Below are 21,589 nucleotides of genomic sequence, written 5' to 3' on the forward strand. Positions count from 1 at the left end.
GTGTCTCCTGCAGTATTTTGGAGAAGCACTGTGTTCCTCCTGAAAATTTCCTTACCTGTTGGTTTGGTACCATCCTGGAAGCTGAAAAATGTTCAGTTCATAGCCAAGAGTTGTGTTTTGTACTCGGCATCAAAACCAGTTTGAAATGGACCCCTAACCAGTTTTAGGATTCTGTTTTTATGCAGAATGTTGTACTTGCTGGAGGAGTTTGGGAATTTGGAGATGGCCATATTTGTGCTGTCATGGAGCATTGTCATCTGAGGGGAGCCCAGATCTGAACACTTTGACGACCAAAGATGGGACGTGGTTCTGGATTTATTGCTACTAGAGATCCACTGGGCCTGTTCTGTAAAGAATAACTGCAATACTGTAAAATCTCTGAATGTTCTGGGTTGATGGATTCAGGTCTGAGTGAGAAATAAACAGACATTTAATACATGAGCAAGTTGTGTGCCAAAAGCAGAAAAACCAAGTGATTTTGAGCATAAGCCCTGTCAGGCCCACATTAACAATTCTACCATTTGTTGTACTGGGGGCCTGGGCAGGAATGTAGCCAGGGTGGTTTGGGGTGGAATAGTGTGAACAGCTTTAGTGACAGCATTGTTCTCTCTGGCATAAGTGTCTCCTGACACACAGCACAGATCCCTGTCCAGGCCACTCCAGAGGGCAGGGCACTATGTTTGGACAAAGCCCAGCAGGAGAACCATGATCAGTTTTCTGGAAAAGTCCTCTGAGATCATCAAGCCCAACTTGTGACCCAACACCACCATCTCAACTGACTGCCACATCCAGTCTTTCCTTTAACAGCTCCGGGGCTGGTGATTCCACCACGTCTCTGGGGAAGCCCATTCCAATGTAATCATCCTTTCTGTGAAAAAATTCTTCCTCGTGTCCAACCTAAACTTACCCAGCACAGTTTAAGACTCTGTCATCCTGCCCTATCATTTATTGCCTGGCAGAAGAGGCTGGTCCACACCTGCCTACAACCTCCTGTCAGGAGGAAGTTTTAGAGGGTGATAATGTATCCCCTATATCCCTTGGCTTCCTTTTCTCCAGATTAAACACCCCCAGCTCCCTCGGCCAGTCCGTATAGGATATGTGTGTGCTTCAGACCATTCCCCAGGTCCATTCCCTTCTCTGGACCCGCTCCACTCCCTGAATGCCCTTCCTGACTTGAGCCCAGAGCCAGGCACAGCACTCGAGGTGCGGAGCACAGGGGAACCATCACTGCCCTGCTCCTGCTCCCACACCGTCCCGAGGCCGACCCGTCCGGCCCAGCACCGTGAGGGCGGCCGGGCAGAGAGAGCCCCGCACCGTGAGGGAGGGATGGAGGGCGGGCAGAGAGAGCCCCGCACCGGGAGGGAGGGAGGGATGGAGGGCGGGCAAAGAGAGAGAGCCCCGCACCGGGAGGGAGACCGGGAGGGCGGGCAGAGAGAGCCCCGCACCGTGAGGGAGGGAGGGATGGAGGGCGGGCAGAGAGAGAGAGCCCCGCACCGGGAGGGAGGGATGGAGGGCGGGCAGAGAGAGAGAGCCCCGCACCGGGAGGGAGGGATAGAGGGCGGGCAGAGGGAGCCCCGCACCGGGAGAGAGGGAAGGGCGGGCAGAGAGAGCCCCGCACCGTGACGGAGGGAGGGATGGAGGGCGGGCAGAGAGAGCCCCGCACCGGGAGGGAGGGAGGGAGGGCGGGCAGAGAGAGAGAGCCCCGCACCGGGAGGGAGGGAGGGAGGGCGGGCAGAGAGAGAGAGCCCCGCACCGGGAGGGCGGGCAGAGAGAGAGAGCCCCGCACCGGGAGGGAGACCGGGAGGGCGGGCAGAGAGAGAGAGGGCCCGCGGGGGCGGTGGAGAGGCGGGGCGAGCCGGGAAGCGAAAGTGCCGGGAAGGGGAAGTTGGGAGCGCGGCACGGCCATGGCCATGGCCACGTCCCCGTCGGACCCCGCTGCCAGCCCCAGCCCCGTTGCCAGTCCCGTCCCGCCGCTGGACCCGCACGCCGTGCCCATGGTAGCGCTGAACTACGGCGTGCGCCGCCGCCTCGGCCTCTACCTCAACCCGCGGGCGGCTGCGGCCGCGGACTGGACGGCGCTGGCGGAGGCGCTGGGCTGCAGCTTCCTGGAGATCCGGCGGCTCGAGGGGCTGCCCGACCCCACGGCCACGCTGCTGGAGGAATGGCCGGGACGCTGCCCCGGCGGGGCCACCGTGGGGCAGCTCCTCGATGTGCTGCGCCGCTTGGGTCGCGACGATGTCCTGACGGACCTGGCCGGCAGCGTGGGTGAGGAGCTGGGAACGGGGGGATAGCCCGGGGAATCCCGGAGAGCCCGGGGAATCCCGGAGCCCGCCCTCCTTGACGCCTCGGGAGGGAGGGGATGCTGTTCGTGTTGGTCTTTCTGTTCGTATTGGTCCTTGCCCTTTGCGTTGGTCTTTCCTGTTTGTGTCGCTCTTTGCTGCTCTGGCCGCGGAGGTGAGGTTAAGAAAAGCAAAAGAGAAGAAAAGCCCTTACCAGGTTATGGAGTGACATCCTGTTTGTTGTCGCATGCTCCGGAGGCCGGAGCACCTGTGCCATGGAGACAGGCTGAGAGAGCCGGGGGTGTTCAGCCTGAGCCAGAGGAGGCCCCGGGGAGACCTGAGCGCCCCTTCCAGCACCTAAAGGGGGCTTATAAAAGGGGAGAGAGGGACTTGTTGCATGGATGGCGATAGGATAAGGGAGAATCGTTTTAAACTAAAAGAAGAGAGATTTAGATTAGGTATTAGATTAGCTATTGAAAGAATTTCTTTCCTGTGAGGGTGGGGAGGCCCTGGCACAGGGTGCCCAGAGCAGCTGTGGCTGCTCCTGGGTCCCTGGAAGTGCCCAAGGCCAGGTTGGACAGGGCTTGGAGCAGCCTGGGACAGTGGGACGGTGTCCCTGCCCATGGCAGAGGTTGGGATGAGATGACCTGTGGGGTCCTGTGCAACCCAAACCATTCTGTGATTCACAGAAGTCTCCCCTGTCTTCCAGGAGAGATGTGTGCTGTGTTTCTGCTAACCATGAGCCCTACAAAGTAACCTGGAGCCCTGGCTTATCCCAAACCTTCAATTCAAAAGTTTCTGTGTGTCAAAAGCTGCTCTTAGCCAGGTTAGCCAGGAGACAGTGTGAAAATTAGGATGTGTGGATATAGTGTGATAGGAAGGTGTTTCTTGAGGGAGGTGAGGGATGTGTGGAACTGGACAATGTCAGGGAAAAAAATTCATTGCAAACTGAAAAAATTGAGGCAGGTCAGTGAGAAGAATGAAGGCCCTTGTGCTGTTTTGATAACTTCTTCTTTTGGGGCTCTTTGTATTCTTTGTGGTCAGAGAAATTCAGAGGGAACCCAGCTGTCACCAGAAGGGGAAATTTTTTGCCACAGGATTTCCAAAGCCAGAGAATTCCCTGAAGGGCCTGTGTTGTATAATAGAGCTTACTGAGTTAGCAAGGAGGAAGTAATAAATCTCACTTCCTGTTACTCATGGAGGTAAAGGAAGATGTAGAAATCCATCTCTGTAGAGAGCCTGACCAAGAAGTGATGGAGGGCTTTCCTTTGGTCCTGTTGTTCTTCCTACTTTAGATCACAGTCTGAAGGTCAGGTTTTGGGAAAGACAAAAGCATCAGTGTAGTTTGTGATCTGCTTATCAGAGAATTCCTGACAAATCTGGGGGAGCTTCCAGCTGTGCAGAAGATCTGGGGCTTCACAAAAACCTTGGGATCACCCAGGCTGGTTCTGGCTGATAAGAGACAGATAAATTCTTGGAAGAGGGGCCCACTAAGGGCTGTTCAACAAAAATACTCTCTGTGGCTCAGGAAATTCCTTAACTGTGAATAGTCCAAAAGAGAGATTATAAAAATAGATTTGTAGATTATACCTAAAAGATAGATTTTAGGGAAATACATACATATATATATTAGGGAAATATCTCTGTAAGCTTATTTTATTCTTATGTTCCCCCCTGGACACCTGGTTTAGTGCAGTGCTTGAGACAGGATGAGGCTTGGGGCTGGTGAACCATCAGCCTGAGCAGTGTGACTGTTCCTCTTTTATGATTTTTGGCTGAGAACTGCACTGAGAGCCTGTGACCTGTTGCTGGTGATGAGAGCTCTTGCAGAAGGTGGAGAAGGAAAGGAAAGGAAAGGAAAGGAAAGGAAAGGAAAGGAAAGGAAAGGAAAGGAAAGGAAAGGAAAGGAAAGGAAAGGAAAGGAAAGGAAAGGAAAGGAAAGGAAAGGAAAGGGAAAAGAGAAAAAGGAAAAGGTTTCATGTACTCTTGTGCACAGTATTTCCTGATGACAGGGAGATCTTTGTGTACCACTGGAACTTCTTCAGTGGGATCCAGCTCAGAATCAGAAAATACCACTGTTGATGTCCCAGCAGCTCTGCCCTAACTCTGATCTTCCTCAGCAGTTTATTTCTCTGTAGAATCATCTTCGGGGAGGTGAAGCTTTTTACTTTGATACATTTTTGCTCTTTCCTGCCGAAACTCAATGATTTTTGTTTCTTCCCTAACCTGTTACAAAAGTGCTACTTTCCTGCCTGGCAGTTACTGGGTCTATTTTCTCTGTGTTCTCATCATGCTACTGATTTTGTGCTTTAGATTTCATGTTTCTATTCTGTTTTGTTTGTTTTTTTTTTTTTTTTCCCAATTCCTCAGGAATTTGTTTGACTGCCAGAGGAATGTAAAGCCCAATTAGGTGCTTGGTGGAGTTTCACTATGGTCCCAAAGTCATCCCTGATCCTTGTTCACTCTCATTAACCTGTACAATCAGCTGCCTTTTCCAGCTGGGGACTGATCCATGCCAAATCAGAGGCAAGGAGAGAAGACTTGGAGCAAATCCACTGAAAATGAACATTTCTGTGTTGAGCACTATGCAATGCTGTTAAATAATTGTCTCTTCTTGCCTATTCAGCAGTATTTTGGATTGTGAAACTGGCTCCCAAGGGAATCAAGGCACACTTAAGGTGGTGGCTGTGTGCCAGTCCTTCTTCTGAGACTGCTGAACCTGTTGGCAACTTCCAAGTGACTTTAATCATGATTTCAAAGATACTGATTTAGCTGACACACCTCACCAACAGGCAGCTGGCAGAGAGGTGGGATCTGAGTTATAGCTTTAGTGAGGAAAGATGTGAAATCTGAACCTTGTGGCTGGTAAAGGGTGTGGCTGATTCTCCCCTCTGCAGGACTGGGGAGGCTGAGGGGAGGAGAAAGGCAGATTGGGAATGCCTCAGCCTCAGGAAAAGCTTTGATCAGATGTGAGCCTTATTAGATTGGAGATAATCCAGTAGCAAGATGCAAAGCTGAGATAGAAGCAGGGGGTGGGGGCTCAGGCTGGGGCTCCTGCAGACCTGCTTGTGCCAGGAGGACTCCCTGGGCTCCCACCAGCATCCTGCACTTCCAAGGGATCCTTTACTCTGCTCCTGCACCAGTCACCTGTGCCAGCTGATCAGTACTGATTATCACTTGTTGGGGGTTTTTTAAAAATCTTAAGTAAAGGCAAAGTCTCTAGGGAGTTTCATCTTTTTCATAATACCTGTTTTCAAATCTCCTTTTACTTTCAGTTCTGTAATTTTACAGAGTAGCAGGGTCTGCAGAGTTTCTTGTTGGTTCTCCAAAGGCTTCACATTTAGATTTATGATTTATTTTTAAACCAAGTCTGTTTATAATAGATCTGTGCCCACCACTGTCCTGACTGGGAAGTTCACAGCAGTGACTGTGACAGGTCTTTGCCCTTCAGGGTGGGTTTCATGTCTACTCTGCTTGGAATAAGAGCATCCCTGTTGCTGTTGCACAACATAAAAGCTGCTTCAGGGGCTCCTTAAAGTTTTACCTGGTCCTGCTGTATGTGGTGAGTGTGGATAGTCATTGTCACCTGCAGTTGTCCCGGCTGGCAAAGGCTGGGGTGTGAATCTGCTCTTGTGTGTCTGCAGAGAGTTGCTAAGGTCAGAAAAGACCTACAGGATCATTAACCCAGCACTGCCAAGGCCACCTCTAAGCCCTGTCCCCAAGGGCCACATCTACACATCTTCTAGAGCCCTCCAGGGATGCTGGCTCCACCATTGCCCTGGGCAGCCTGTTCCAGTGCCTGACCACCTTCCAGTGAAGAATTGTTCCCTAATATCCAATCTAAACCTCCCCTGGTGCAACTTGAGGCCATTTTGTCTTGGCTTATGGCTTTTTACGTGGGCAGAAAGACTGACACCATGAAAACATCCCCAGCTATTTTGTGATTTCAAATAGTCCAAAATACAGAACAGTGAGAGCAGATAGCAGAGTTGGGACCTGCTCTGCACCTTAGTCCTGATATTAAAGGTGTACTGGGACATAGTAGAGCTAAGGGGAGGAGGAAGAATAAAACAACTAAAAGAAAGTAGTTCTTAAAATATCAGGAGTGATTTTCAGGAATTAATTGCTAGAGGAGGTGGTGGAGGCAGCATCAAGACATTGAGAAAGAGGTGAGAGAAATCCTGCATACTGAAAAAACCAGACAGAGGATTTCCCTCTAGCATCCCTGATCCATGAAATAGCTATTCCTGTTTTAATGAACTCCAGCAGTGTAAACCCATGTCACAGGAGCCTCTTGCCCTGGCTGTGTGTTTTTGCAGAGGAGGACTGTAAGAAGTACTTGCAGAGGAAGCAGGAAGAGGCCAACCAGCCCCTCCAAGTGCCAGCAGTGGACAGCAGTGTGCCAAAGACATCAGAACTGATGGGCATCACCACCAGGGATGATCCATATGGTAAGAGCCCATGCTTCCACTGCTGCCTCACACCTCCTGTTGCAATCACCTTCCCCATGGGAAGTGCAGAAAACTTGCTTGCTTTCATAGTTCCCACAAGTTTTCATACCCCTGACCAGAATGCTTTCTTCACTTTTCCTGTTTCTTAGAGCAGAGAGGGGAAGCTTCAGAAACACTTCTCACAGGAGCAGGCTGGCACAGAGCCACTGGACACACATGGGAGGGTATTTCACAGAAATATGTCCCTTAGCCCAGCCTGGCCCAGAGCAGCAGCTGCTGAAAGATCAAGGGGTTGGAGCCCCAGGGGAAGGGTGTCAGAGGTGATTTCCCTGCCCTGTCTTTGGCAGGTGGAACCACCTTGAATGAAAAGGAAGTGGGTTTGAAGTAGGTGTGCAGTGGGTGGAGAGAGGAAATGGGTTCTTTGTGTGTGCATTGTTGTGTGTGCAGCCCTGCATGTGCAGCCAGGTGTGTGCACATGTGTATGCTGGCCACCTTTGCTGCATGTGTGGACATCACTAACCATCCCCAGACTGATATTCTGGTGGAGGTACATGGGCACAGACCAATATTCTGGTGTTTGTACATGGCAGCTTTGCCTGATGTGACCCCCAAGTCAGTGCTGTGCCCCTGCAGCAGTCCCTCAGTTTGACTGACCTGGCAGACATTCCCCTTCTGCTTCACTGGTTGCTTCTTGGGCTGAATCTGCCTGCTGGGTTGATACTTTCCCCAGCAGCTTTTAGAGCCTGACCTATTTTTTCACTGTGGTAGGCTTTAACTGGCATAAAAAAAAATGAATATATCTGTAGTGACATTGATATGGAAAAAAATAACACAGTTGGAAACTATCCAGCAGTATTAAGGCACTTAATTATGAGAAACATTGCCCTTAAAATGCAGCACTTTAATATTTGGATTACTGCTAAATAAACAAGAGCTGCCAGCCATTAATGTAATTGGAAAACAGGCCCATTAGGATATGACTGCAGGTACCCAGGTTTGACATCTTAGCCATAAAAATGACAGGTTCCAAATTTCAAGGCTCACCCTGCAGCTCCATTGACAGCAGATGGCAGGACATTGCTGAATGCTGTTTTGGTTGGGAAGTTTGAATCTTTGTGACCTGAACTAAGAAAAAAGGACCCAGAGCCACAAGGATATTACAGATGTGAACCTCTCAGTCAAATCCCAGAGTGTCAGAGTGAAATCCCAGAGTGTCAGGGCTCTGAGTTGCATCCCCTGGGGTACTCTGCTCCCTCCAGCTCCACCCAGACTCCCTGTAGCTGGATGTTACTGCCTTCTCAGATTTTGCCTGTCTGCACCTCAGCTCCTTTCCCTGACCCTTGCCAGGCAATCTGGGTGTGTGTGAACAGCCTGGCCAGTGAAAGCAGCCAGGGCACTGATGAGTGTTACCTCCTGCCAGCCCTGGTAAGGGAAGGAGTCTGGGCTGAAGGGCAGCTCATCTAATAAAAGGCTAAATTACCTTTGCAAGTTTGGCCAGAGCTTTTCTGTCAGACTCCTGATTCTCTGAGTTAAAGTCTGTGGGAGCTCTTCAAAGTTCACTACAGGAGTGAACTTCATTTATAGTAGAAGATGACAGCTACATTTTTTAATGGTTTCAGGGAGTGGAACAGAGATATTTGATGCCTTCATCTGCTACTGTCAGAAAGACCTCCAGTTTGTCCAGGAGATGATCAGGGAGCTGGAGCAAACAGAGTTCAAACTGAAGCTCTGTGTATTTGATCGGGATGTCTTGCCAGGAGCCTGTGTGTATTCCATCAGTGGAGAACTTATAGAGAGGAGGTAAGTGAACCATGGCTGTTGGGGCCAGCTGTGAGTGTAGTGGAACATCACATTCATTTTACAGTGATGTCTGCAGCGTGGTGCCAGTGAAACAGCAAAAATCCACAAGAACATCTTAATGGGCTTTGCTTTATGCTCTTGGCTCAGGAAGGAGGACTCAGGCTTTCCCCAGTGTGTCCCTTCATTCATGAGGGAGGTGCCACTGTGGTGATGCTACTTTTGTTCAATTGCATTTCTTTGCCTTGTGTGTCATATATAGACACAGGATCACATAAAGGTTGCACAGACAGTCTGGACTTCACTGTTTCCTCATTTTTTGGTACGTGAGTGTGTATCTGTAATCAGGTTTTTCTGTGTAACATCACTGTGTGTGTGACACCCTATGTGTGTCAGTGGTTCCTGCTCTGCAGTTAATTCCTGCCGGAACACAGCCAGGTCCTTCTCTACTGGAGCAATTCAGAGCAGTGGTTTCTGCTCTGTTGGTGGGAATGAAAACCATCTCATTTGACATTTTATTTGTTTTCTCCCCTGCTTAATCTCCAGGTGTCGGAGGATGGTGGTTGTCGTTTCAGATGATTACCTGGAAAGCGACGAATGTGATTTCCAGACCAAATTTGCTCTTAGTCTTTCCCCAGGTAAGATCACAGAAATATCTGATTTACAATTGCATATTATCCTTTTTATTACAGTGACATCTAAACCTTCAGCTGAGGTCGGTGGGCACTGTTCCACTGGAACTAACAGGGGCTTCATGATTTGGTTGTGCAGGGAGGGGCTTGGGCTGGGTCCCTTGCCCTGCTCTTGACCTTCCTCACGTGGCTGCAAGCGAAAAGCTGCCTGTGCTGCACTGCTCCAGCTGTCAGTGGGATAATGCTGCTTGCTCCAGAAATGTCAGAGCTGCATGTCAGGCTTGTGAAGGGCTTCCAGATCCACAGGAAAATTTGCTGCTCAGGAGACAAGTAGTATAATAAATCCAGGAAGTGAGTAAAGCTGGGAATTAGGTGATAGGTAATGAACACGCAGATTTCAAGCCCTGGGTGGGGCTCTGAGTAACCTGGTCTAGAAGGTGTCCCTGCCCATAGCAGGGGGGTTAGAACTGGATGATCTTCAGGGTCTCTTCTAACCCAACTCATTCCATTTTATGATTCTTGCAGGGGTCCTTGAGTATTGTGGATAGGTAAACAAAATATGGAATGAATGTTCAACTTAGGTTGGGAAATCTTTTACATATTTTGTTCTGAATTGAAAAGCCACCAATTTACTTCTGCCAAGTCTGTTGTGATTGCTCTTTTCTAGCCAGTAGTCGTTCTCCAGTTGCCTGTGTTGCTGGGCAGTAAGTGCAGCCCAGCCTAATAGTATGGAGGATATGTAGAAAATATCTTAACAGTGTGAAGGATATGTAAAAAATATCCTAATAGTATGGAGGATATGTAGAAAATATCCTAACAGTATGGAGGATATGTGGAAGAGTATCTGGATATAAAGTCTCTTTTCTAGATGAGGCATCTGACATGATATTATAAAGGACATGCCAGAGGTTAGACTGGAAGCTGGTGGCAGAGACAGGAATTCACTTCATCTTCCTTGACACACTGATTTCACATGATATTAGTTAATCCATTGAACACTCCCAGGACTTTGCATCAGCCCCCAGTCATCAAGATATGCAGAAAAGTCCTTTTAGTTCTTCACCAGTTTTTTGTGGGCCTCACACCTTCCATTAGAGCAGGAAAAGAAGTTCCATCTGTATGGAATGACCTGAGCTCTGCCAGTGGGAACACGGGTGGAAGTACAGCCTTAGAGAAGTCACAGCATTACCTGCTTGTGTGGGGTGTTAGTGATGCACAGAAGGGTTTGGTGGCAGGCACTGGGAGCTCCTTGAATTACTCCAGCATCTGCTGCAGTTATAAAATCTTGGTTATTTGCCTCATCCCTGTCTCAGTGTCATCACTTGTGGTGGGCACAGTGCAGGTGGTGGCACGTGTCCCTGTGGAGAGCTACAAGGGGAGAAACTCCTCTGTAGAAGAGCTGCTCCTTCAAGCAGCAGCAGTCACAGGGAGGGTGCTCTCACCTAGTGGTGTATCAAAACCAGCAGTCCATGTTAGCAGGGGGATTCCTTGGAAAACATCTGCAGCCTGAGTAAATCAGGTCTCAGAGTCTTGCTCTCCAGAGTGAGAGCTGGTTGCAGTATAATCACATGATGCCCAGTCAGGTAAAAATGTGGGTGTTAGAATGGTGGGTGCTGCTGCCTATTTCTTGTCCCCAACAAACCTCTTCTGGTGAAAAGCAAGCTGAGTTAACATCAGTCAAACCCCCACTCAACACTCACCACAACTGGCTCAGCAATAGAGGCAAGAAAGGCTCTTTTGCAAGGTTTTATTTCAGCAGAGTCTCATGCAGCTGAAGGGGAACCCAGCAAGAAAGAGGAAGAACCAGGTGGAGCAGGCAGCTTAAGAAGGGGAAGGGGTGGGAGGCAGAGCTAAGGGCTGGGCAGAGGGGACTGGCCTCCAGGGGAAGGGAGGTGGCCACCAGGGCTGCTAAGCCAGGGAGGGGACAGGGGAGGGAGAAGCCAGGGGAAGTTGTGACATAGAAGTCCATGGGGGAGTCTGTTCTTCCCCCCAGGAGGGCTAACTCTATGGTAAACAGTTACTGATGTTTCCAGGGCCAGGGACTGGGGGATTGACCAAGGGGAGAGAGTTCATGGGACACTGCATTCAGGAGCAAAGCTGGATTTTGTGATGTGTGTGCTGTGGTGGGGAGGGAATGGATGTGGGCTCTGCCTGTGGCTCTCTCTGTGTGACCCTCTCTGTGCCACCTCCCTTTCAGGTGCTCGTCACAAACGGCTGATTCCAGTCAAGTACAAATCCATGAAGAACGAGTTTCCGAGTATCTTACGGTTCATTACCATTTGTGACTACACCAATCCTTGCACCAAAAAATGGTTCTGGACCAGACTGGCAAAATCCCTCATGCTGCCCTGATGCAAAGTCCTGAGAGCTGGGTGCTCTTGTAACCTGTCCTGGTTATGCATTTGGACCAGAGATGTGCTTGACACGGGGTCTTCCACCACTTCAGAACCTGGATCCTTGCTTGGAGCCTGTGACTGGGAACAAAGAACTCTCTCCAGCGCTTCTTCACAACTCTGAAGGGAAATAAAACAACTGTGTGCCTGTTCCAGGCTAAGTCAGTGAGCAGCAGCATCCAGCATTTGTGGAGTAAGCACTTTCACTAAAAATACTGAAAATACACATCTAAAGAGTGTCTGATACAGGAAGACTCTGTTGTAAGAATAGCAAGACCTCAGAGCCTCAAACTGCAGGTTTTGTCAATGTTTTAAAACTACAGTAACATCGAGGCTTATAGGAGTTCTACCATGTTGGACAGGGCTGTCTCTATTCAGGTCACATTTGATTCTGTGACCTTATACCAGCATTTCATATTTCCAGATATTACTAAATTTTTATTTTCTCCTTCAGGAGAAATTCAGTCTTAAAATACATCTTTTCAGTGACAGTCTTACTACACAAAGCAGGGGCTGCTGTTGCTCATTGACTTGACCAAGGTCTGCACCTCAGTGGGTCCAGATCTCAAATTCTTTCACCTTTAAAGGCCTTCAAAAACACAGCAGCTTTTGGGATGCCTCAAAGGCACGGGGCTGAACACTGAATAAGGAGTGTATTAAATTGACATTTGGGCTGTTTAAAATATGGAAGTGAATGTTACATTACTAGGAAAGAGCCTAATTTGATTAACTGCCACAATAATTACTGTATTTCTGTGACTAAGGCTCAGAGCAATGTCGAGACTGCTCTGCTTGTTAGACTTGGCCTTGAATCCTGCCTGTGGCTAGTGGATCTCATCAGTGCTCCAGGGTGGAGGTCAGGAGTTCTGCCCAAAGGAGTGTTTAAAGCAATCCATTGGTGTATTAAACAGATTTACAGTAAATATTGACTTTTTAAATTGGGGAAGAGGGGAATCTTCCTTATGTGTCTGCAGTTGCTTGAACTCTGCCCCTTTGTTCTTTACCTCAGCCACTGACTAATGTTGATTTTACAGCTTAATGTTTTACTAGTTTACATTTTTAAGGTTGCATTTGGATGTGATTTTATTTTTTCAATTTTAACTCTGTTTTAAAGCATTACCAGGGCTGAGACAGAAATGGGCTCCTGCCCCCTCCCTCACACTCCCTGTCAGTGAATGATCCCTTAGCAGGGATGCTGCCAAATCCTGTCCAGGTGCTGCTGCTGGTTCCTCCCAGCTGACAGCAGCAGCCCTTGAGCATGGTGAAGCTCATTCATGCACATCATGTTGGCAGCAGGAACCATTTTTGGATAGACCCAGGAGCTGGGTGTTTCTTCTACAAAAGTAACTGCTGCCATCGTGCCAAGGTGACATTTGCACCTTCCTGTCTTGCTAGAACAGGTGAGAAGTCTGTGGGCACGGAAGGAGGAAAGTTAAGCTGATGAGGGGTTTCTGAGTGAATCCTGTTGCCCTGGAGCCTCTCCTGCAGAAATGGAAACAGCTGCTTGCCTCTGGCTTTCTGCATAATCGTTAAATGTTAATTACAGAAGAGGTTCAGGAGGCTGCTTGATCCCCGGGGGCTCAGTGAATTCTCATACTCTGGAGAGCCTATAAACATCAATTATGGGTCATTACTCGCAGGACCGAACCAGATTCCTCCTGCCTGGAGAGCTGGAAGGGCTCGGGTGGCTCGTTCAGGGGGAGCCGAGGCACAGGAGCCCGTGCTGGACGCTAGAGGGAGGCCATGGCCCACGCTGCTCCCTGCGAGGGAATGCGGGGGTGTGGTGTTTGTGAGGTGCCCAGGGCCAGGGGAGAGATGAGGAATCTGCCCCCATGTTCTCAGAAGGCTGATTGATTATTTTATGATATTATATTAAAGAATGCTATACTAAAACTATACTAAAGAAATAGAGAAAGGATACATCAGAAGGCTTCACAAGAACAATAATAAAAACCTGTGACTGACTCAGAGAGTCCAAAACAGCTGATGGTGATTGGTCACTAAGTTAAAACAATTCACATGGAACCAATCAAAGATGCACGTGTTGGTAAACGATTTCCAGACCATATTCCAAAGCAATCAGGTAATTATTGTTTTCATTCTTTTCTGAGGCTTCTCAGCTTCTCAAGAGAAAAATCCTGGGCAAAGAGGATTTTTCAGAAAATATGATGGTGACATGGCTGGGATGGGCCAGCAGGACACTGATATGGAAAAACCACAAGTGAGTTCTCCTCCTCTTCCCCTTGCTCCCCCTTCTGAGCAAGGTATACCAAAAACTGAGAGTTTTGGCAGCTTGAACCTCATGCGGTGTCTTCAGAGTCCTGATGGTTTGGGACTTGGTGTGTTGCATGTGAGGGGAAAATAACAGCAGGAAAGTGATGATGTTTGTAATAAATGGTTTGGTGATCACCCAGCAAGGAAAGTGCTGGTTCTGGAAGGGAAAGCAAACAGAGGAGCTGAATTTCTAAATTTTTTGAGTTCAAATAGATAAATGCCGTATTCCAGTTAGTGGTGAAAGATGTTGGGATCTTGTCAGCACCCTGCTTGTGGTGCCCTGGCTTTTCTCTCTGCTTGGCTTGGATGCTGGGAAGGTCTTACTGTTATGGGGCTGTTGCTTTATTACAAGTTACTATTTATGTTACAGGCTAAAATAATTATTTTGGGGAAAGTGAGGTAACAGCCCTAAAACATAAAATATGCTTTAAATATGTATCCTCTTCTATGTAAACCCCAGAGTTTATGCACTTCTGACACTTTCATATCTGCATTGTCACAATAACTTCAAGTGTGACATTGTGAATGATACAAAATGTAGTTGTTGTGAACCTTTTGCCCTTTTCAGTGGCATTTGGGGTGCTCCTCCCCTCTTTCATGTTCAGTGGAAGGTCAAAATTTTTGAACACCTTTAAAAAAGGGATTGTGATGTTACAGGGTTTATTTTATTTTGTCTTTGTCCCTCACTGAAATTGTTCTTAGTTGAATCTTTTAGAGCCAAATCATTTATTTTTATATACAGACATATATGTATATATATATATTTATAATCATTTTGTGTCCTGATACAAAGGGGGAAAGCATCTGTCTCTATAGGCATTCTGAAAATAGACAATATTTCTGTTTTTCTCCTCAAAAATCCAAACTTTTGCTACTTGTGAAAACATTTTAAAATAAAGAATGACAACCCAGCAGGCTGAATCTGCTTTGTGGGCATCAAAGAACAAAACTGTGTCTGAAAATGAAGTTTAAGTGAGGAATATATGAGTTCTTGATTTTCTTTTCATGTTTTGGCTAAGTAACTTCATCAGAGGGGGTGATTGGCTGTACCTGGGAGAGAGACAAATAGAGTTATGTCATGCCAGGAGGAAAATGTATCAAGGAATTGTACTTCAGACATGTGGTTCCTCTCCAGGTCTCATTTTTTGTTTTGTGAGCTGTGTTGCCATCCTGGATTTTTTTTCATCCCTGGTGCCCCTCAGGCTGGAGGGGATGGAGCCAGGGCTCTGTTGGGATGCTGCTCCTGCTCCACACCCAAGGGATTCTGCCAGTTTTATTTCCTTTGGCTTGCAGTCAGTCCAAGGCAGGGAAGTAACTCAGACCCCCAGCAGCTGTCAGGCCAAGGCCCTGCCACAGGAAAAGAAGGATCACTGCATCATGGAAGTGTTGGTTGGAAGGAATTCCTGGAGGTCGAGGCCGAGCTGCTTTTCCCCGTGGGAGGGGCCACACCCTAAGCCACTTGCAGGGCCATGTTCCCTACAGAGCATATGAAGCTGTGTCTCTGCTATGGCTGCTATGAACACATGGACAGCAGTATGGAAACCATCCCTGGATGGATTATTCTAGATGGAAGCTGCTGGCAAGAGCAGCCTGCCAGGAGGGTCCCATTCCCTGGAAGTGCTGGTATCCCATCCCTCCCAGTGCAGCTTCACACACTGCCCTGTTCTGGCCTTTGGAGCAGTTAATGGTTCCTGCCTGTATTTGAGCCTTGAAGGGTCCAGCAATGGCTCTTTCCCAGCTGTCATTCCCCTTGTGCTGAAGAAATATTCCCAGTCCTCTGTTTTACTTTGGTGGAAGAATGTTGGTGCCATTTCCTCATTTACTGGAGGACAGAATTTATCTGGTGAAACTGCTGCAGAATGTTCTCAGCTTCAGGAAGAAAGGCTGAGAGGTCAAATATTGACCTCGATGGATCAAATTGCATCCTTCATTTTCACCAATGTGGCAGCAGTTTTGTTACTGTGGGGGAGGCACTGCTTGGCCCAGAGGGCACATTTACAGGAATAAAATTAGCATAGGGAAGAAAGAGTAATTATGCATAAAAAATAGCTGGGAAAATGTTGCTTGAGCATCCTGGAAACAGATTTTAATAAGGCAATAAAAAACAAACCCCACAAGGTTCACACTGCTGGGAAACATTCTCATAGAATGTATTAAAAAGAGCACCTCTCTCACACCATTTGGGGCTTTACAACATGTGCTGTGTACAAATATTTCGTTCAAGGTAATTTTCTCTAGGTGTTACAACCATTTTCGTATCCCCACTAGGACTTTGAGATGACTTTGAACCCAACCCAACCTCTTGATCAGCACTATCAAGCCCAGCCCTGGAAAAACTTGTTTATTTTGCAACAAAATCTGCAGTCAGGGGACTGAATAGTGTTGTATTCACTCTGGGGCTGTGCTATGCTGTGAAAGGTTAATTAATTGAAGCTGTGTTTAAATCTTAAGCAGTTCCAAAGTCTGATTTACTAACAATGCATTTTCTGTTCTGCAGCAGAACCCAGCTGAGCAGTGCCTTTTCCTCACCCTGTTCCCACTGATACAGCTGCTCATGCCATGGCAGAGGCTGGGGCTGTCCTTGCCCATTCTGATCCTTCTATCTCAGCTGGGTAGATGGTTTCCACAAAGGCAGGGGATGCATCCCTGCAGTTCAGAGCATGAAGGCTGTATCAGCTGCTCATGGAGTTTCTCACAGCCAGTGGAGGGGTTTTGATTCCCATTTCCCCAATTCCTAGTCTTGCTGAGGGTGGGTTTGGTGGGGCTGGACTGGACGGACAGAATGAACTGTACTGTCCATGAAACACTTCACTGTGGCTCCCTACAAAAGGTTGCTTGGAACTTTTTCCTTCTCCTGTTTCCACACACTTTCCCAGCGCCTTGGAGAGCAGGACAACGTGCAGTGTGTCCAGCTGAGCCCAAGGACAGCACAGCTGTTCCATCTTGTGATTCCAAGCCTCCCCTTCCCAGGAAACAGGGAGAACCCCCAGTGAGGAGGCAGGTGGCAGATGGCTGGGAGCACAGAGGCACTGGGAGGAACATGCCAGCATTTCCTTAACATCCAAACCATCCCTGAGCAGCCAGATTTTGCACAGCTCTCAGTCCTTCCATGCATTCCCACAAGGAAAGAGTGCAGCAGTGTCTGGCTGGCTGCCAGCCTCCAGGGAAAGATGCACTGGGTCCTGCTGGCTCCTCAGGGGAGTGGCTGCTTATCCACCTGTGCCCAGAAAGCAGCAGGACTCTGCAGAGGAGGCAGTAAGGGACATGATGCAGGACCACGAGGAGAACCCTTGCTTCAAGCCCAGTAAGAACATGGAGGCTCCATGTTACCAATCTTCTGTGGTTTCTTAATGAAATCAAAGTCATGAGGTGATAAAATAGGTTTTTATCCACTGTTTAGGGTGCTAGTCAGGAATTCATGGGGAATGTGTTCAGGCAAATGTGGGGTTACCATGAAGTGAACTTTGACAAAGTTTTTGCAGCATTTTTCTGGCTCTGATCTTCAGCTGTGTCAGCAGAATGAGATGTATGAGCTGCAAGACCTGAGGTGTTTAACTCTTCATGTGCCATTTCTGAGGCTGTTGCCTGAGAAACAAATACCACTCAGAGGGGAAAAACTGGGAAAGCAAACCTAGAGTTCCACATGCTTTTCCCTGTCCTACTGGGGCCATGGCAGACCCTGCAGTCAGCTTTACAGCAACATTTTCAAAAGTATTTAGAAATCTGGGTGACAGATTTAAAACTACTGAATCATGGACGATTTAGTGTTTGATTTTTGGTAGCACTTAACAGAGACCCACCCAGTGAAATATACAGGGAAAGAGATTTCAAGTGCTTTGAGCCAAGGAATAAATTGGACATTGGCCTTAAAATATCAGTCTCAGTATCTTTAAGACCTTGCACAGGTATGTAAAGACCATAATTTTTCAATATCATTAAAGGCCTTTTGAGATCTTTAGAAAGGCAAATAAGAGAAGCATCACATTTTTTACTTTAAATCTATTTAGTCTTAAAATTATTATTCCCTGCTTTTCCTAACAGTTATTCTCTAGACTCCTTGGTGCCTTCACCTCTGCTAGCACTGCACCTGGCATCTGCTCAGCTGTGTTGTGTTTTTTGAGCATCAGGAGTGGAAGCTTTTCAGCTTCCCTCTCAGAATCTCGCCTCATCAGCATGCTGCTCTTGGCAGACGGGCTTGTCTTCAGCTCCAAGACATGCATATTGATCAGTCATTTCCTTTTGTTACCTTGCATCCTGCCATCGATTTGAATTGTTCCCTACTGAAGAGGAAGCATTCAGTACACGTACAATTACCAAGGACAACATTTTTGCTTTCCACACCTTTTGCTGAGAGCTCCTCCAGAGCTGTGGATCTCTCTCCCTCTCAGCAAGCAGCAATCTGCACAAATCATGCAGCAGTCAATTTGTGTCTATTAAATAAATTTCTGATTCTCTGTGACAGCTTTCCCTGCTGCATGATTTCACACTTCAGCAGTTTGTTTCTGAGGTGCCACGTGGGTTTTTTTCTTTTTTGAAGGGGTGGTGGTGATAATCCATTTTGTTTGCAGATACCTTCTTCATGTCTTCCTAGATCCTATTTCCTGCTGCTGTCCTTAAGGGACTTGTACAACTTCAAATGACTCCCAGTGAGTCTCCTCTTGTGGCTCCTCCTCAGCATACAGGGCTGTTCCTGGGCTGTTCCCTGGAGTTTCCTGCTGCTGAAGTGGAACAGCTTCTCCAAGACAAAGCTGCAGCTTGGTCCTGTACCTCCCACTGCTGTGGTGCAGAATAGCAAAGCTGGGAACTGCTGTGATTCATTAATTCCTCTCCTTCTTCTTTCTAAGATGCCTTCTTAGATTGTTCCCATCTTTTAAAAACATTCCTGCACTCTCAGAGGATTTTCATTACAAATATTTCCTGAAGGCCCTGTGTGGAAGGACCTTGGTGCCCTCCCACTGTCTCTCTGATTCTAGGTTTTCCTTTAGATACACAAAAAGGATCCTATTTTTAGCAGCTAGCAGTCAATGGCACAGGAATTCATGAGTAGGGAGGAAAGGATGTGAACTATCCAAATATATTTTTTTTCAAATGAGATCTCTTTACATTCCTATCACCACAGTAATAAGCCATGAGTCACTGTTACACTGAACTATTAGACCATTATTGTAAACTCGTGTCACTAGAATCTGCTAATGTGAATCATAAACCTTGCCTGCCCTCTGCTTTGCTGGGTTCCAGAAGATATTGGCCATTTATAAGGACAAGAACAGTATTCCCTCACAAATTTTATTCCCAGATGGCAAGAAATGAATGAAATCTTACTCAATCCTATCTTTCTCTTCCTAGTGTTTCTCTTCTCATTGCCTTTTAAGAGAACTCCTCTTACTTCACTGTAACATTACAAAAGAAGTTTTATTTGATTTCTTCAAAGTTTGCCAGCTGTAAATTGAGTCCAAACACTCCCAGCTGAAAGAATATTCATGCTGTACCACCTGGGAGCACCTCCAAAAATTGCTTTCTGTGCTCAGTCCTGCCATGGCCAGCCCTCCCTGCCACTTGCTGTTGCAGCAGACAAGTCCCATGTGTCCCTGGGTACTTCAATCTCCTTCTGAGGGTCTGTCAGGGGTTATGAGCAGACTGAGTTTGTTCTAGAAGAGTTTTGTTGAACAATAAAATGTCAAAATGGTCTTAAATACACACAGTGTATTGAAGTCCTTGGCCACCCTTCATCAGCTAGCTGCAGAAGAGTCAGGCCAGATGTATCCACTTGTCCATCAGGGTCTGGCTGCTTCCACCAGGCTCATTTTGCACTTTCAAGAACCAGGGGAAAAGCTCTGAAACACATTCTCATCCCTGTCCTGGTCAGCTGCTTAGAAAATGCTTTATGATGGAGATTTACCCTCCACAGAAGAGGCTGGTGGGAAAACCTTTCTGTCCTCAGAAGCTGTGACTTTCCCAGGGTGAAAAGAGGTACAGGCATGTGAAGTGTCTTTCATTGGCTCCTGTAAAGACAAAGAGGTATTAAGACAGCATTATTGTAAACCAGAGCAGAGCAAGGGCTGATTATTAAATGGTGGTTCAGGTATGTGCTAATCAAGATCTTGTTATAATTATTTCTCAAGCCCAGCATTGATTTTTATATTAGATTGGAAGGAGGCAGCAAAGCTTTTATTTGTTACAGAGAGGGTTAAATGGCTTTCAATTTATATACTAAAAAAATCATAAACTTAGAAGAACCGTGTAAGAAGAAAAATCTTGGAGATTTTTGGAGATAAACTCTTCTTGTTTCCTGAAGCTTAAAATCTGGGGGTTATTTTCAGTGAAGGAAGTTAGAGAGCAGCACAGAGTTTCTGTTGAGAGGCAGGCTGCTGGGATGAGAAGTGTGTTTGCAGAGTGAAAGCTGGTTTCAGTAAACACCCTGTGAGAACCAGAATTCACCTGTTAAAACTGGGCCTTCAGCTACTTGACTTCAAAGTGACCTCAGAGCTGAATTTCAAATGGCTCAGTGACGGGGTGGAGATACAGGGTAGCACACGGGATCACTTAGGAAAACCTGCTGGTGTGGTTTAGACTGGAATTTAGCTTGTGGTTTGAAAACAACTATTATTAAAAGCTTGCTCCAGTTGGAGGGTTTGAAATCATTGCTCCTTCCTCCACTGCAGGGTCTTCACATCATTTCTCCAAAGCAAAGCTGCCAGGAGAAAGCCCTGGAGATCAAGTGCAGTGCCTACCTTTTTTTGTTGGAGAGGAAACTGCCTTGTATTTAGTTAAGTAATCAGCTGCAGTTTGATAGAGTGAGGTCCCTTCAATAAACTTGGAAGTGTTTCCATGAAGAGAGAACAGCAGGCAAATTCTGCAGTGGAACAAGGTCAGGAATTCTGCTCGAGGACATGGGCTTGCCCAGCTCTGAAGGCAATAAAACAGGCATTGATGGGCTTCCCTCAGCCCATGGTACAGGCAGCTCCACAGGCACATTTAGTGCCATTGTTTGCACCAGCCCTGGGAGCCACTGCACTTACACACAGAGGTTTATGGTGCCTTAAAGAGCCTTAAACCATAAACATGGCAACAAATGCCACGGCCCTGAACACAGCTAAACTGTGGCAGCAAATGTCTCTGCATGGCTGTGGTGAAAGATCAACTCTGGCTTCAACTCTAACAAAGGAGAAAATTATATATCTGAGAGGCTACATGACCAGACAGATGAAATCTGCAGGGCATCAATACACAAACTGGAGTTTAAATTAGTTTTCTGTGACCCAACTGTAAATGAAGTTAGTTTATGTTCACAGTTGTGATGATGATCACAGAATTATAAAATAGTTTGGGTTGGAAGGGACCTTTAAAGGCCATCCAGCCCAACCCCTCTGCAATGACCAGGGACAACTTCAACCAGACCAGGTTGCTCAGAGACCCATCCAACCTGACCTTTAATATTTGCAAGAATGGGGCATCACCACCTCTCTGGGCAACCTGTGCTAGTGCCTCACCATCCTTATGATAAAAAACTCTTCTGATATCTCATCTAAACTGACAGTCCTTCAGTTTAAAGTCATTGCCCCTTGTCCTACTGCAACAAGCCCTGCTAAAAAGTTTGTTCCCTTTTTTCTTACAGCAGAAGTGCTCCAGCACCTTTGTGGTCTCCCCTGGATTTGCTCCAACAGCTCCACATCTTTCCTGTGCTGGGACCCTGGAGCTGGATGCAGCTCTGCAGGTGGGCTCTCACCAGACTGGAGTAGAGGGGCAGAATCACCTCCCTTGCC

The 21,589-nt window shown here is 47.3% G+C and overlaps 1 protein-coding gene across 1 annotated transcript; it reads left to right on the forward strand.

Moving 5' to 3' along the window:
* The first annotated feature begins 1,910 nt into the window (after positions 1–1,910).
* On the forward strand, positions 1,911–14,737 carry MYD88 (MYD88 innate immune signal transduction adaptor). Its single transcript, XM_036406392.2, has 5 exons — positions 1,911–2,265; positions 6,599–6,730; positions 8,350–8,530; positions 9,074–9,165; positions 11,357–14,737. Exons 1-5 carry the CDS (start codon positions 1,911–1,913, stop codon positions 11,509–11,511), a joined length of 915 nt encoding a protein of 304 aa, XP_036262285.1. The 3' UTR covers positions 11,512–14,737.
* The last annotated feature ends 6,852 nt before the right edge of the window (positions 14,738–21,589 follow it).

This window comes from Molothrus ater, chromosome 1 (genome assembly GCF_012460135.2).
Source record: "Molothrus ater isolate BHLD 08-10-18 breed brown headed cowbird chromosome 1, BPBGC_Mater_1.1, whole genome shotgun sequence".
Lineage (NCBI taxonomy): Eukaryota > Metazoa > Chordata > Aves > Passeriformes > Icteridae > Molothrus > Molothrus ater.